At 44.7% G+C, this 17,937-nt stretch overlaps 1 protein-coding gene across 2 annotated transcripts in view; it reads left to right on the top strand.

Moving 5' to 3' along the window:
- Positions 1 to 10,456: 10,456 nt before the first annotated feature.
- Positions 10,457 to 17,937, top strand: part of KLF7 (KLF transcription factor 7) — a 92,688-nt gene continuing 85,207 nt past the window's right edge. For both annotated transcript variants that reach the window (XM_006273780.4, XM_019492355.2), the window contains exon 1: positions 10,457 to 11,048. In XM_006273780.4, coding sequence (XP_006273842.1) covers positions 10,947 to 11,048 — 102 coding nt within the window. In that variant the 5' untranslated portion in view covers positions 10,457 to 10,946. The remainder of the gene's footprint in view (positions 11,049 to 17,937) is intronic.

Here is a 17,937-nt window from a genome sequence, read left to right as displayed (position 1 = left end):
CTACCAGCACACCCAGCCATCCTCCTGCCACCTTCCCAGGGCAGCCAGCCTGCTCCCGGGCAGTCCCAGGTGGCAGGAGGGCAGCGGGGATGGTGCATGGTGTGCTGCCAAGCCCAAGCTTCCTTGAGCATGCCCAGGCTTCCAGTGCCCCATGCACTGTTGGATCTGGCAGGTGCTGACTGCAAGCTGGGGTGCACTGCCGCCATGGAGAGAAGCACTAGCCCACCCACAGATCAGGGGCTGCGCGACCTGGTGGCAGCTTGTGTAGGCAGGCTCTGCTGAGGGTAAAAAAAAAAGGAACAAGGGGCCTGATCTTTTTTTCCCCCCTCCCAGAGCCTGCTTGCATTTCCTGCAGCTGGGGGGCAAGCTGCAGCCGGGTCGCACATCCCCTGAGCTGTGGGGGCCCCTGGTGGTGGTGCCCCCTGGGCAGCACCCACCTGCTGGCACCCCACCCAGGTAGTCCGAAGGTGCACTACCACTGTGGAGGGAAGCACCAGCTCGTGCTCTGGCCGTGGAAGAGGCAGGCAGGCTCCAGGAAAAAAAAAGGATCAGACCCTTCACTGCTTTTTTTTTCCCCCTTCGGTGGAATCTGTTTCCTCCATGGCAGGGGGTAGAGGGCGTGAGCTAATAGGGCCATCGCTTCTCTCACGGTAACCGAAGTCCCTAAATTGAAATGGTGGGTTTTTAATCGACACAATTAAAAACCTCCATTTTAATTTAGGGGGAACTAAACCCCTGGCATGTGTACAAGTGGCCTGGGAGACTGCTGCTGTTATCAGTAGGAATCTAGTAGTACACTCTGTCTCCTGTGAAAACCTACTCATATATGATTTATAGACCTCTATGCAGACCCAGTAGGTTTTGCTATTGAGGCAAGTGGTATTGAGACATACCTATCTGTAATGTAAGGCAAGGTTCAGCTCAGCAGTAAACACCTAATCTTTCTGGTGGGGGAGACCAGACTTGTGGTTGAAAGCTCAGGACTTGGAGCCAGGGGATCTAAATTCTATTCCCAATTCTGCAACAGGTTTCCTGTCCAACCTCTGCCATGCCATGTCCTGTGACATGATGGGGGATATAAAAACTTTGAGGCCTATAATCCATCAACAGATGGAGCTAGGAAGCCACTTCCTTATCAAGACTCAAGTCTGTGAGGGCTGAACATCTTCAACTTTCACTGAAGCTACTGGGAGTCAGAGGAGTCCACCCTTCTGCAAAACCAAGCCTATTATGGTATTGCTAGTTGAACCCAGCTTTGTTGTGGAAGATTAATTTGATTTTTTTATTTTTTAATAACCTTTTGTCATAATCATCATCATCTTCACTTTATGGGTTATGCATCATTGCCTGTTCCAACTTCAAAAGCTTTCAGCCCATTGTTTCCATCTGCTTTCTTCTCTTGTAGACTGTAATTGAAATTTTTGACATGGGTGAGCTACCAACCCCCATGATCTATCCTCTGGATCTGGCCACCAGAATAAAAAAATTAATTTATATAAATGTTTGCAATACAGGGTACTGGGGTGAAGAAGCTATTTTTCTGATCTGGGATAGCATGTCCTACATTGCCACTGAACACTTTCTCTGTGTGTATATGATTTGTGATGAGTTTCTAAAGCCTGTTGTGCTTCCTGGATAAACTGAGCTATTATTATGGGGTCTGTGTTCACTTTTGGCTCTGAAGGGTGCTCACTTGCTGCACTGCAATTAGCAGAGGTGGGCAAAGTCTGGACGATGGGCCGGATTGGACCCATGGCGGACTCCATTTCCCAGCAGCCTCTGTCCACGTCGCTGGGGTGGTTTCCATGGAGACCCCAGCAGCGACCATGCAGTAACAGCCTAGGGCCAGAGTTTCCATGGAGACCAGCCCCAGAAGCGCTGGCAGGGTGCATTCAGGGGCTGGGATCTTGCAGCAGTGATAGCGTGGTTCGGAGCCAGGGCAGAGCTGCGATCCACTGTCTGCACGCCCCAGCCCTGGCCCCAAAGCAGTTCCCAGCCCCTGCCACATGCCCTGCCAGAGCTGCTGGGGCTGGTCTCCATAGAAACCCCAGCCCTGTCACAACACTGCCCTGCTGGGATCTCCATCAAAACTGGCCCCAGAGATGCAGATAGGGGCTGCTGGGAAATGGATTCCGGTCGCTGGCCAGATCTGCCATTTTGCCCACCCCTGAATTAGGGCCTTAATGCTGGTTTAGTGATTTGAAAGGTAAAAGGAAACCAGATATGCCTACTTCAGGGATTCAGAAAAGCATGGAAATCTTGCTGGGGCAGAGTGGAAGTCTTCTGCAAACTATTCTGGACCTTACCTTTTGCTGTGGTAGAATATTGGGGCCATAAACTGCTCACATGGGGCAGTTATAAGTGTGGGTATACTGGTCACAGCAAACCCTGGCTCAGAGGATGTGACAGAAGTGGAGTTAAATGGGGATAAATGGGGGTAGGAGTGGCTGGCTATCGAGCCAGCTCTTGGGAGGTGACTGCATATAACAGTAGCCCCCAACTGTTCCAATTTATGTTGAAGGCTACACTATCTCTCAGAGCAGCCCAGAATCCCAAGGGCACAAAGGAGAATTGAAGTCACCGTTCCTCTCCTCCACTACTTGGACTGTGACTTTTGCATTGCACCTGCTGGAGGCAAGAGGCAGAATGTCTGCCTCATTTTTATTATTTATATGCATCCGGTTGAGATCTGAGCTCTTGGCAAAGTAGAAAAGGGGTCAAAGCACCAGGATTTCAACCTCCCTGTCTCTCTCCTGTTCCCATCTCTACTTTAGATCAGAGCAGCTGAGCAGGCTCTTTTCTTCTTGGGAGAGCAAAGGCAAAACAGCTGTGTATGCACTGGGTCAGAGCATGTGCATTCAGTTAGGGAAATCAGGGGCTGGCAAAACTGAGCTTATGCAAAGTGTAACCTATTTGTTTTCCACCTAAGCTTGATGCCCTGAGGTGCAATAGTAATCTTTTTAAAGAGGCATCCTCAAGCAAGTTAGCTAAGAATAGAAGGGGGATGCAACAAAAATCCAGAGAACAGGATGAAATAGAAGACTGTAGACAAAAAACAATTCTGCAGATGAAACCGATTTTCAAAAAAGCAGCAAGAAAGAGTCAAATGGAGGATATAAGGCAGAGAAAGACATGCAAACAAACCCTTTGACCCCAAGCAACCCCTTGGAGAAAGTTATACACAAGAGAAAAAAAAGCTCTACAGAGGGGAAAAAACCCTACAGTCTTATCCCATGAAAGCTATGCCCATCTGTAATGTGAGACACAGCCAGTGCTTGTTGATTCAAGTGCTGGGGGCCCATACAAATTATAGGCAATGTGTACCTAGCTACTGCAGAAACATCTTCACGTAGGGCTCCAAGAGACCCAGAACACAGCAGATTGCCAGTATCCATAGCAACCAGCTCCGACATGAGATCTCGCATGCATAGAACCGTGATAGCTGATGGCACTGGTGAAGCTGGCAGAGAGGTAGTGCAAGCACGGAAAGAGAGTAGCCAATGGGAATGCAGTCCCAAATCTCATGGCAGATAACAACGCACCATGAGAGTATTCTGCCCTGTATAAAATGTGTCTCTCATAATTTTCCCTTAAAGCATACCATGGAAATCCTTCAATGGACAACAAGATAGTCAAACCCTGATTCAACCAAACATTCATGGACGCCATTAGCAGAAGTGAGTTCCAAAGATGGGCTCTTTCAAAAGACAATAAAGTACTGTGCAATGGCCAACCCCCAACCTTGGGGTACAGATAGCACATGGATCTCTCTGGATTGGCAGTGTGATAGCAGATCATGGAAGAGCAATTGCTTAAATAACTGGATCCCAGAGCTTAGTTTGAAGGATTATCCCCCACACCTTGAATCACACCCAGAACTGAACAGGTATCCAGCAAAAAACAAAGGGCACAATTATGTGCTCCAAATAGCCCAACCCACTGTGGGAGCCAACAGAAGCACAAGGGTTCCTGTTTGCAAGGTACTGCAGCACAGATTTCCTATAGATTCCTTCGTTTGTGCATCTCGAATATTGACTCTACATCTCTGAATCTCCTATATGTTCCTGGTGAACTCATGTGCATCTGTTCCAGACTGAGCCAAATCCCTGTTGTTATTATTAACTGATAATAGTAGCACCAAGAGGACCCTAGAGAAGCTCAGGACTCCTTGCACTAGGTACTGTACAAACAGATGTGGCCACTACTTCAAAGAGTTTAGGATTCATGTAGACAAAGGACAGACTGGAGGGGAGGCAGATTCAGAGACTTACTTGAAGTGACATTAGTTGGTCAGTGGCAGAGCTAGAAAAGGAGTCCAGGTTTTCTGGTCCCCACACCACTGCCCCCTTTCCCTGACCCTAAACCCTGTTAATTTTCTTCTACTTAGGCAAGATTCCCACTGACATTAATTCAAAATTTGCTCCAGTAAAGACTGCAGAATTGGCCCCAGTTGGTTGCAAGCACAGATGATACAAGCACAAGAGCATACAGAAATCCTACAACCATATTTGTTTTCCAGAGACGATATTATACTGAAGCTTGGTGTCCACTGCAGACATTTCAGGGTTCAAGAGCAATTCCTGAAGCAATGTGAGGACCTAATCAAATTCTGCTCCCATATAATCTTGCCTTCCACCAATCCAGAACAGGGACAGGAACATTTGAGGCATGCATAATTGTCTTTAAAAGCTACCCCGGAGAAATACCTTCAGTTAAAAAGCAGAAGGGTAAAAATATGGGCCAGAAAGGATTTCCCTGGCTAGGAAACAAGATTTCTCACTGTGCCCTCTCTACATTCCCCCTCCAACCAGCCCCAAGACAAGAGACCAAAGGGAAGAGTGTGGATTTTGTTTAAGCATTCAGCATTGCTTCTTTTCTCCTAACCTATCTTATCACTGCATAAGTCATTCAAATCAGCCAGCACTTTAAAAGAAGCTTTAGGAAACTTGACATACTGAACTATCCTCCAGTTCACTGAAATGCTACTGTGCAGGGGGAGGATATATAGAGTACATCAATAAAGTCCTTTATTTAGGAAAACACAGTCTGACAAGGAGGTGAGAGGTGAAGGGGAAGCTATCAAAAACTTAGAGGAAATTAGGGACTTAAAGGGCCTGAAGAGAAATGCTTGGTTCTGGGAAAGGAAATTGTCTCTTTTTATGGTTGCTTACTGCTTATTGGGAATTTGGTAAGGAGGGCAGCTGTTCAAATCAGATTTAGAAGACATGGAGCATACATCCTGGAAGCAGAAAACGCCTAATCAAAATGGTAATGTGTTTCCAGGGTCTGACTCCTCACTGTACCTTTTGCAATCACTTTTGCCTATATAAAAAGGCTGTAAAATCTTGCCAAATCATTGCTCACACTGAGAGTGTTTTACACCCGCTTTGCACTGGAGTAAAGATCTGTATAAGGTACACAGCAGTGGAGAATCAAGCTGCTAAACCTCTGAATGCTGGAAGCTGCAATGGGAAAGGAGCAGGGAGAGGGACATTTTTACATGCCCTGTCACCGTCCTCCTCAGCATATGCCACTGCGTGGGACAGGATGCTAGGCTTGATGGATCTATGGTCTGACCCAGTAAATGGCAGTTTGAATATTCTTATGCTTACAGTATCTTCTGGGACCCCCAATTCTGCAGTGCAGGGGTGTCAAAGTTATGGCCTGCAGGTTCAGATCTAGCCCATAGAACAGTGTCACCCAGCCTGTGAGGCTCCCTGTGGGCCTGGATATTTGGCAGCAGGATGTAATTACCTGTCTCCTTGGCCCCACTAATTAAGCTGGGCAAAAAGCAGTACTAACTTTGCTCTAGTATCCAAGCTAGTTCATTCAGAGCTAGCTCAGGTATCTGCTCACAGCACTGCATTGTGCTGTATAGATATATTTATAGTTGTAGAGATTAGGGTGGTTGCTGCCTGAGCTCCTGGGACAATGAATGAGGAATTTAGGCAGCAACCAGAAAAACACAAAGTTATCTTTCACCCTCCCCAAAAAGCAGAAGGAACAAGGAAATGTGTGTTTTCCATCATGAGCGTTAACAGTCTCCAGTATTCCTTGGTACCCAAAATACATACCCTTCCTTTTCCTGGGTACCAAAACCCTCCATGGTTGCACACCCAGCTATCCCCACCTTTGGTTTTTCTGCCAACATTTTAGCAATTCCCGATTCTATAAAGATCTGAGAACTATTGGAGATTTAGGGGTATTTCAAAATCCAATGACTTCATTATCAAAATAAATGGTGTAAAGCCCTTCTATTGCTCAGACACCTCTACTGCAGCAAGGATCACATCGTGTCCCATCCTACACAGCTTGAACACATGAAGGGGCATCAGACACCCACAAGCTTTTTTGCAGCCTCTCTGGGTTCTGGCCCAAGATTCTGAGTGGTATAGGATGCATTGTGTGACCCTAACACCTGCATCCGTAAGCAAGTTTTGTCTGGTGTTCATCAATGTGATGGGCAGTGCAGCTGGGCAAGAGTAGGAAGGAAAGCTATCTGCTAAGGATCAAGGTCAGCAAGGGATAACTACTTTTGGAGCAAAGGAGGAGCAGGAAAAGAATTGTGGCTTTTTTGTGATGACTTCTTCCTTCACTGCTCCCAGGTTGGTGTACTACATGCCACATTTCACATAGGGGGGCTGCAGATGCCTCATATCACTGCTCAGTTGTGTAATGCGAGTGCCCTGATCCTGGCTTTCCAAAACTCTAAAATGATAACCCTGTACAGCAGTGGTCAGCAACGTTTTTGGGTAGAGTGCCAAAAACACCTACAACTTCAACTTGTAAGACATTGGCATGCTGGGGGTGTATGGTGGGAGAGCTGCAAGGGGCCTGACCCTTTTTGTGGCAGTGCAGCCCAGACCCCTTGCCTTCTGTCCATGCTAAGGCGTGCACACCAAGCAAAATGCCTTTGTGTGCCACATTCAGGAACCCATGCCAGAGGTTGCCTACCCCTGCTGTACAGCTTTTATACTCTGCTTTCTTAAACGACCTCCAAAGCAGGGTATCACAGTCAGCGTACAATAGAAGTCAAATGCCTGCCTGGAAACCATGGAGTGATGCTCTCTGAATAGTTTCCAGGCAGGTGGCCAGAATCTTTGAACAGATCTTCACATCAAGGCTTACAGCCAAGTTCTGCTCTCCGCCACTATTTCTTCCGAAGTCACTCGGAGCTACATGACTGTGCCAATGACAGAATCTGGCCTTTTGTAACAATATGGTCCTAGAGCATGCAAGCTTTCATCTGGTGTAAAACAGTTTAGCTCCAATCTGCAAGCAATCTTTTCAAGGAAGATGGGGGTGCAAATCCTGATTTAGATTCAACTCATCAAAATTCCTAACTGTAAGCAAACAGTAGGACAGCGGAACAAAAGGCCAATGGAAACTGTGAAATATTCTCTACTGGATCCTTCACCAGATAGTTCCTAAACCATCCCAGGTGGATGCCTATGAATCTTGCATCTGTGCAGGGGCTTGGTAAATTACTGAGGTACCTTCCAGCCCTATGATTCCTCAACGGCAGACAGGACAAGAAAGTCAAATTACTAGTTAGCATGTCAGAAGCATCTCCCATAATGCCATCTATCAATAGTGACTCACAAACAAGAGCTTTGCAATAAATCAAAGTGCAATCTATCTCCAGGTTGTAAGGGCCAAATTCTGCCCCCTCTGCCTTTGACCAAAGCATATCTAGAGTAACTCTGTAATAGATTTTCACCAATGGAAGTGAAACATGTATGTTCTGTCTTGAAAGCAGTGGAATCATTCTAGATTGGTATGTGAAGGAAGAATCCTGTCTAAATAGAGACATACGCTAGAAGGATCCTCTCCTCCTTCTAGATAACACCAGAAATGACTACAGATTAGACAGTGAAAAAGGGGGAGTCTCTTAATTTTGGGGGTCCAAAAGCTGCCTTGCTCATTATTAAAATTGTACATACAAGAACTTCAGGGCCACGTTTGACTCATGGCTGGAAGTGGAATAGAAAGGACTGTTTCAGCCCTAGGAATGCTAAAATCACTAAGTAGAAATGAAGAGTTAAATAGCCTAAACCATGTAAATTTGATACTCCATGTCTTCAGTACCTTTAGGCAGGCCAACAGCTAACTTTCTTACTCTGAAATCATTTCAAAATGTGATCTGTGAAAGAGAAACATTTACTGAAACCTTTTTTTTTAAAGCCAGACTTCTGCGTAAGCTTCTGAGTGCAATGGCTGTGCTCCAAATCTCTCCTACCATATTGGACCCTGTTGACTCTGGTTCCAATTCCTGTTTTGTCCTTTGCTATTTGGTCTTTACCTGACATGCCATTCAATGTGCTCAGGAAATCCATCACTATTCTAAGGAACTGAGGAATACTGGAAGCTGGTAACTTCTATCCTTAGAACACCTTCAGCACAGTGACAGGCAGTGCAAAGCTTTCCTCTCCTCTGCACCAGTGCTCTTTCATCCTTCTTCTGGAGGGCAAATTTATATATATTATGTATGTATATGAGAGAGAACAGTTTACATTTCCCCTTTTTATCCCTAGGCTTTTTGCTGAGCCTGCTATTAAAAGTGCCAAATGTGATGGCACTTTTAAGACACGTTACCTTTCCACCAGTAAATAGAGAAAGACATGCAATGCTTTTCACGCAGGCCTTTGAACAATCATCAAACAGTACTCACTGTCACTGATGAACTATGCAAACTGTGTTCAGATCACTCAACCAGAGGTGAAAGGCTGAGTATCCAGTTATCAGTTCCATGAACCATCCCACTATTTTTAAAAGCAAACTCCCAAACATAAAGCAACGTGTATTTATGCAGTGCCAAGGACTTTTATTTTTATACAGCCCCCCGAGTGCGCATGCACACACACACTCTCACCCTACCCCCCCTCCCCCCAAATCTCTGTGGGTTATTATTGTAAGAATCCAAAGGAACGCTGCCCTCCATAGTATGAAATGCTGGAATTTAACATTGAATCGGGTTTAAAAAAAACCCCGTGGTCCCCACAACTGCTGCTGATTCTGTCCTGTTGCTTAACAACAACCAAAACCCAGCTCAGGAGATAAAATGTACCCCAAATGAATTAACAGCAGACCACTTTATCCTGTAACCTCAACTTCAGCTAAGTTTAAAGGGGCCATTCACTCAGCTCCACTGCCATCAGCAGCCAATTTAGCTGAGAATCTGACCTGTGGTAGAAGTAGGCGCCGGCTAAACCTGCACATCTACTTCACATAAGGGCAGAAGAGCTGTAGTGCAACCGCTGCAAAGCCAGATGGCCTGACAGCACATGGCAGCATCTGCAGCTGAGTTTGTTTATGCTGAGAATGGTCCAACTCACACATTTGACAGCCCACAGTAAAAGGGCACTGGGGGGGAGGGGAGTCCTGCACACAGACGGCCGGCCAGATATGCCCCTGGCTGGGTATCTGATGGGGCGCTTGGGTCCACTGAATCTCAGGCAGACAAAGAGAACATATTTCTTCTATTATGGGAAAAGCCCCATCATCTTTGAACCAGCCCCCGCAGCTCTGCGCTCCCTCCCACAGCAGAAACGTGGCTGTATGGCAACAATGTTGGGAAGCTTTGCACGGCACCAACCATTTAAGGGCAGGTGGTTCATTAGCCCACAGCAAGTGGCAGGCCGAGGGGGTTGGGGGGTAACCTGGCTAGCAGCGATGCCCGGCTGGATGCTCTGGAGAAATGCCTACAGACTTCAGAGCTGCTTGAGCATTTATGGAGATGCTGTGGCGCCTCTTGCTTCGGGGAGGGCCTGGGCTAAGCACCAGGTGCCCAAACCTCCCAGGGCAGCCCATGCTGCAGGCTCCCCAACCCCAGCCTCTCCATCCGCCCTGGCAGCAGGGACCGTGGGAAGGCCGGGGGCAGGGAGGGCACAAGGGAGCGCTGGGCACGGCTCTGCAGACACGACAGGGACGCGGGGGCCGGCCGCAGCCGAGCTGCCTCCTGCCCCTGGAGCTCCGGGCAGCGGGGCACAGTCAAAGCCTCCGGGCTCCTCACACAAGCCCCGGGCGGGCTGCGCAAGGTTCGGGCCGAAGCTCCTTGCGGCCCGGCATCTCCCTGCTCTGAAGGGGCAGCAGGAGGCTACGGGAGCCGGAGGCATGCCGAGCGGCGCTGCCTGCCCCTCATGCCTCCCCGGCAGCAGCGCGCCGCCGCCGCCCCTTATATAGCACTCTAAAAATAGCTCGCCTTACACTGCCTTGTAAGGCAGCGGGGAGATCCGGCCCCCGCCAATCCCCGCGGCGCAGGCGGGCCCGACCCCGCCCCCGGCCCCTCATTGGGCGGCAGTGACTTCACGGGCGGCCCCCCCGCCGGCCCTGCGCGCCGTACATGGGCACGCGCGGCCTTAATGGACAGCTTCCCACGGCTGCGCGCGGGAGAGGGGGAGAGGGGAGGGGGAGCTGTGGCGAGGGGGGATGGGGATGGGGGTGGGGGGAGAAAAAAGCGATCGAGAGAGAGAGAGGAAAAAAAATGCAAGCTCCCCAAAATAAAGAGCAAAGATTGCATTGAGCAGCGAGCAGCAGTGCAGAAATAGATGGTGGCAGTTTCGTGTCAGTGAGTTTGCTTTGCCCCTTCCTGGTCCACGAGCTGGAGAGAGTCGAAGGGAATTGCATTGACTACAAGTGGAGAAGTCCCCCCTGTTTGCCTGCACTGTACATGTTGGGTGCATCTCTCCATTCTCACCCTCTCTCTCCCTCTCTATTTTTTTTCCTCCTCCCCTCTCTTTCTCTCCTGCATTGATTTTTTTTTTCTTTTTAAAGTGTGACTGAAACAAACCAAAACAAAAAGGGACATTGGATCTATTCTGGTGGCTTCTTCTTCTTCTTCTTCTTCTTCTTTTTTTTTTTTTTGGTCTTTTTTATGATCAGAAACAAAACCCCACAACAAACAAACAAACACAAAACAAAAAGAAAGGGTCTGGCTCAGCAACAGCATGGATGTGTTGGCTAGTTATAGTATATTCCAAGAACTACAGCTTGTCCACGACACCGGCTACTTCTCAGCTTTGCCATCCTTGGAGGAGAACTGGCAGCAGGTGAACCATTTAAATTACTCCTGTAAAGCTTTTTAGTGCAGGCAGTCGGTGTGTTGGGGGCTGCATTTCTGATTTTCTTTCTTTTTTTCCCTGTAGTACTTAATTTAGGGGGCTTTGGGGTTTTTTTGTTTTGTTTTGTTTTGTTTTTTTGGGGGGGGGGGTTGGTTTTGTGTGTGTAGGTAACACCTTGCTAGATCTATTTTTTTTTCAATTACCGACTGAGCAGTTCATTCAAAGCCTTCAGTCATAACAGCACACCAGGCAGTATCTGAGATCCAGCAAAATTCTTTGGAGTTTGTTTTTATTCGGATGATTTTCAAAGCTTAGTGATTTTTTTGTTCTTTTAAACAAGGCTGATCCCTTCCAGCCAGTGTTGACAACTGGCAGCTGGTGGAAACGGAATAGATCATGCTTATTTTCAGGTAATTAGTATGTGTCCATAAAAAAAGAACCAAAACCTTCATTCAAGATTTTTGTTTTTAACCTTTCTTTTTCTTTTTTCTTTTTTTCCCCTGCAGAGGGGATAGAATCAGTAGGCAAAGACTGTAGGTTAATTCTTCAGTCAGAGATGACTTCAATTTTAAATGTTGTGGGTAAATTTCTTGCTGTATCTGAAACCAGTTTAAAACAATGACACTTCGGGCTGGTTTCAACAACCAGTGTGTAGTGAGACCCCATAGGGTTAATATGCAGTGGGAACTGGAATACTTTAAAGGTGGAAATCAAGTGTTATGGATGCATTAAAATAATGATTAGTGACATGAATAAATAATATCAAGGGGAAGAGTAGCTTATGCAGAAATGGGTGACTTGTGTAAAATTCACAATGAACCCAAATGCAGTGGCGGGGGAGGGGGGGGGAACGTTGACCATAGATACCCGTCAATTGGAATATCAGAGAAAAAAAGACAAGACTCCTTAATATAGCTAAACCAAAGCCACTACCATCCCTTGATATGATTCCAGGTTAGTAGGTCCAGGAACATTGTCAAAATTGTACAAACCAGTGCCCTTTTCAAAAATGGACTTGTCTATAAGAATACTTGAGTGCATATAGGCATATAGAATGGCATGTGGTGCTAATGTGACTTACATACTCCATGACAGTAGCAGGTTAACACTAATGAGCTGCTGGATTTCATCTTGCAGTGATCCAGAGGAATATTTGACAACACAAGACGTGTATGTGTGTGCGTGTGTGTGTGCATGTGCATGTGCATGCGTGTGCATGTGCGTGCATGTATGTGTGTGTGTTCTGTTGTAAGTAGGTGTTAGGATTTTTTTTCTGGGGGCTATCTAGGGGTGGATAAATGGACTTAAAGAAAATCCTCTTACTGTGGCATTGTTACCCACTTGGATTGTGGTTAGATACTTGAAGATTTACACTAGTAAAATTATTTTGGCTTCAGCTTTTTTTCTTTTCTTTTCTCAAAGGCTCCCTGGCAGCTACAATGCACACATTTTCAGGATTTCATTTACAAGTGGCCAGTCCCACTTTGCTTTAACCTCCAAGGAGGAAATGTTTTTTGTTATTAATATTCAGTTTCCACATCAGTGATGGTCACATCTAGTTTCCTTTATATTTTTAACATGCTAATTAAACTGAAGAGGTTAATATGGTTTCATTTTAAAATTCCCATTTAATTCCACAAAGTTGTGGCTGTTGAATCAGTTGCATATTAATAACAGTCTAGACAGTTCAATGCGAGATAATCTGTTGACATAGCCAGCATGCCTAAGGCAGATACTGTGTGTGATACTTTGTCTGCTGCTGCCTGCCCTAGTAGAAGGAAGGGGAGCAGTTTATTTTATGAGATACAGTGTATCAAAGCAAGCCTACTGTACACTATAAATTTTAAAGGAACCTTGTCCATTTTAAACCTGGCCATTTTTTGAAAAAAAACCTAAAAGTAATTTCATGTGTAACATCTTCCCCTCTGTCTCCATGCCAGTTCTTGTTCTTTTATAATATATCCTGTATTTATAATGTGCTTTTCCTTCCCATGTTGCTGTGTGAAGTCTCCACACAAACAACAGAGGGAAGCTGGGTGACAGTACAGAACAGTGAAGCTGACTGTACCCAAGATACTGTCAAATGCACCAAGTGAAACAACTGAAAAAGAGACACACTATTTCCCTCCATCCCCTTCTGTTGTAGTAATCTGAGGAATTACTTATTAAATCATATTAAAAACTTTCATGCAAGTGTGTATATGAGTGAGTGAGTGTGTGCATGTTTCAGTTGGTATCCCTTTAAAAGGAGACTGAAGTCCATGCTTCTGGGATAAAACTGACTATTAAAGACTGTCTCTTTTTGGGCAACGATGGATCCTATAGAGACCTCAAGAATCTGAAGAAGCAGCCTTAATTTTAAGTGAAAGCACTTGAACCGATTACTTTTACCTTACAAACACCTCTTCAAGTGAAAACCCTGTTAAAATATGAACGCTACAGTACTGATCCACAATAGTACATATTCCAATGCAGCAACACAGAAGTGTTTGGGGAGATTGCTCTAGTTACAGTGTGCTTGTGAGGATGAAAATGAAGGTCCCTTATCCCCAGGTCAGCTGGAGTTGTTTCTTGATTCACATGCTCATAGTCCTTGAGGTGGGTAGGCTATTATGCACCAGTTCAAAAACTCCTTGGAGTGATATCTTTTTTCTCTGCCTTATAGATACAGCTGAGCTGCTGAAAGTTTCATGCAGTGTTAGGGTGAAGTGTTGACACAATCTCCTTCCTTTTCCCCAAGTTTGGCCTGCTGTTCTGTGGCCAAAGCATATAGCAGGGACAGCACACAACTGCTAGCATTTCCGATTATGAAATGTGCCTTACTAATGGCAGTGACAGCTCAAGCAGGTTGCTAAACACTTGCTTGCAATCAACTGATCTCCCCTCACATCCCCCTCCCCCCTCACCCAACCAAAGTAAGAGGAAGCTTAGGATCTGTGCTTCTGTTAATTAGTGTTCAAAGTTAAAATAGGACAATAATTAGACAGTTGAACCTGGCAGTGCAAAGCGAACAGATTTTTGGTGGGAGGAAATAAAGTTCCACACATGTAGATTTCTTTCTAAGAGGAAAAGTGGCTTAAATTGCACACATGGGAATGTTTGAAGTTTAAGTGGGAATACACTATTTTCAAATATATTTTGGGAGTGTGTGTGTGTGTGGGGCAGGGGAGGAGGGTTACTCTCCGATTAACACAGGATTTAGTACTAATGTTATAGCTCTTGAAATCCTGATCTTCCTCAGGAAAAAGCTCCTTTCAGATCAATGGGGACTTTGCCTGAGTGAGGTGTACAGGATCATAAGCATAATACAGCATTATTGCATCAATAGATACAGACCTGATTATATTTTTTAGAAATATTGATCAACCAAAACCCTACAGGAAATCTGTAAGAGTGGTGGATGCTCAACACCTTTAAAAACTGTATCTGAGATACGATCTGTAAATTTCTGTCTAGTGTGTCACTCTTGCTCAAATGTGAACCATCCTGGCTCATATCCTATGAGCTGACTACACATTTAAGAGCATCTTCAGAGAGGAAAGTCCAAGCTAACACAAATATTTCCTACTGTATAGCATAAAGAACACTGTGTTCAGATGGGCCATTATTTTGAGGTGTTTCCTGATGTGGCACTCGTGATGGATGGACAAGAACTTTTTTAGTATGTGCAAAGGCAATAAAAGGCCCAGAGATTCAAAGTGTTAGCTCACAGAGGAGAGGAGGGAATAGCAGGGGCTGCCTGGTCATGTGAAAACACAGGACTGGGTAATCTGTGGGTAGAGGGGATCTTCCACGTTATGTGTGTACCTTGGGAGACGCATCAACTGCCCCTGCAAAGCCTCTTTCCTTGGGGCTTATGGATGGTGCTTCCCAGAAGACAGGCAGAGGCATGGGGTCTCCTTACATTATGGTCTAATGCACCTAGGAGGTCTATGAAATCAGTGGATTTTGGGTGCAAACCCTTGCTCCTTCCAGGTAATACTGCCCCTCCTCCCCCCAACCCCAGATATTCCCATAGGAGCAGGCAGTCTGGGTCATAGATCTTATTGGCTAGGAAGACTGGAAACAGTTCTACCACTTCTGATAAAAGAAATGTGATTCCAGGCATTGGTGCCAAAGCTTATACTCTGCTACCCTGATGTGCTTTCCTTCTGTTTAGGATGAGTCATTTGTTCTTATCTGAGCCAGCTTTGGTTCCTCTTTTGCTGGAATGGGGGGAAGGGTGAGTTTTCAGCTTAACCATAGGACTGGGAGGAGGAGTCCTGGTTTTTGGTTTTGGTGCTGCTATAGGCTCCCTACTCCTGCATGTCCTTAAGCAATTCTCTGTGCCTCAGGTCTTCTGTTGGTTAGATGAATGCTAACAATTATATTTAATAACACCCGCTGGTGGACAATGAAGCCAAATGTATAAATGGCAGTAAAGTGCTTTGAGATCCTTGTGCTATGTCCGTACAGAGTATTATGACATGCCTAATCTAGCAGAACTCTGTTAGCTCTTAATTCTGACTTCTTTTTGGCAGAGAAGGTCATTTTCAGGCCTGCAGGAAAAATTTCTACTGCTACTGGAAAAGAATAAATCACCCTGTAGAACATTCCTTCCTCTCCACTGTCCCCGTTGTTCTAGTTCAGTGGCATACTTGGCCATAAACTAAACTAAACTATAAACTAAACAATCACTTTTAATATTGCTATTTCATCTTGGTTCCAGTCACAGTGCAACACATTTCTAAGTGCTTATAGTACATCATGCCTCCTGAGGATAACTTGCAGAAATGGTTGACTTCCAAGAACAGGCACATGTGTGATGCAGTGTATTTGGAGTGTGAGCCCTAGTCCATACCTATGTACAGACTCATTTCCATTAAATGAACTAAAAGCAGCCTCCTGTCACCAAAAAGGAGACAAAGCAAACAGAGGCTGCTGTCGATGTTGTTTTGTGGGTCCCCTGCTTAGAGAAAGCCCTGTTAAAATGATCACTTCTTGGCTCTCAGTGTTGCTGAGATAAATGGGTAGACACAAAGGAGCCCTGCAAATGACATTATAAATGTAAAATGGCTGATTTTATATGAGCCTTGTGTGTGATCTTTAGATCAGTTAAAAGTATTTCTTTAGCCAAAGCACAGTAATAATGTAGGCACTAAATTAGAAAATATTCTGTTATTTAGTAGACTTTTAAAAAAGAGACATTTAGCCAATACATTTATATAATGGAAGCTCATGGCCATGAAAGCAATTACATGTTTGTGCTTCTTCACAGAGTCTGCATATCCCATCATAATAGATAATACATAGAAAAACTGAGACTATATTGTGGACACACAAAAGTCACAATATGTATGTAGACTCTATGGAGAGACTACCATTTTGAAATAGGAGTTGATTTTCTATTCTATAGAGTATAGCTTGTTCAAGATGGGAGTGAATTGTCTTTAATATTTTTCTGTATATTGTTGGATCCTTGGAAGCTTTGTTAAATGAGAACTATCTGCTTTATTGGTTCTTTATTTTATATAAGCACACATTTTACAAGGAAGTGAGGAGGAAGCTACTTCTGTTTAACCCTTTAACTACATAGAAAAGTGATTTTCAACCAGGGTGCCAAGGCACCCTTAGGGTGCTTTGAGATCCTTTCAAGGGTGTCACGGTGTGCTAGCATTGTTACATGTGAAAACATGATTGACAGGATAAATCCAAAGATTCCAAATAGAAATCCATAGTGTTAAAAAATATTCTGACCTGTTGTGGTCATTCTTAGTTCTTTGCAAAAAAAAATTGCTCTATTATTTTTCTGTAGTTAAAAATGAGAGGAAACTAAGAACTGACATTCTCCAAGAGGTGCCTCAAGTTTAACAAAGGGTGCCTTGAGTCTAAAAAGGTTGAGAATCATTGACATATAACTATTTTAATGCTGTCTTTACTATATGTTGTGTTTATTATATAGAGAAGAAGATATACAACTCATTCAGGGTCAAGCTTATTGTAGGGCATGGGCAGAGGAAAGATCTTAGACTTGTGACCTTCCTCAACAAAATTACAGAGAAAATTAGTCAAAATTCACTGGAGTCACTGAGGGCTTTTCCACTGCCTTCAGTGGGACCATAAAACCAAATTAAGTGTGTTGTAATGGAGCATTTAAGAGTGGTGCTGAGTTCTCTGGTGACTTCTAACTGTTTTCCCTCCTGGGCCTCTTTGGTATCAGCCCATAAACTCATCTCACCTCCATCCCTTCCCAACAAAAGTAGATGGGATCATATTCCCAAAGCTAAAAGCATCCATTTTGTAATTACCCTCACCTTCAAAAGACCTTGGAAGAGACCATTTTCTAATTCTCTTCTCTCCACAACTTGCATTCGTTAACAATGATAAAGACTTGTCTTAGAATGAATTTGGATTTGGACTAGGGGCTAAAGGGTACAAATGGTCCCCATTGCAAAAATCCTTCTGGGAAGGAACACTTTCAATTTTCCTAGATTCTTCTTAGATTAAGAATGTATGCATTTAAGGCAAATGCTGTAAAGGTGTACTTGAATGTAATTCCAGAAAGGTCAAGTCAGTGGGAATTTTGTCACTGGCTAAGCATTTTATTATTTGCATTATAGTAGCATCAATAGATCACAGCTGAGTTCAGAGCCCCATGGTACTAGGTACTGGGCCAATACTGCCAACCCCAGATGTTCAAATCTCATAATTCCGTTTGATCCAGGTTCCTAAGAATGGTTAGTGCTCATGTTTTCTATCTTTTCTCTTCAGGCTGGAATAATTTTTCAAGTGAAAATTGAGAAACTCAGATAATTACATGACTCCAGGAGTGGGAATTGTAAGAATAAACCCAAGCACAGTGAGAATTGCAGTAAAGACAGAGGGTATGATTCTTGTT

Source organism: Alligator mississippiensis, chromosome 4, assembly GCF_030867095.1.
Source record: "Alligator mississippiensis isolate rAllMis1 chromosome 4, rAllMis1, whole genome shotgun sequence".
Lineage (NCBI taxonomy): Eukaryota > Metazoa > Chordata > Crocodylia > Alligatoridae > Alligator > Alligator mississippiensis.
This window is presented reverse-complemented; position numbering and strand designations above follow the sequence as displayed.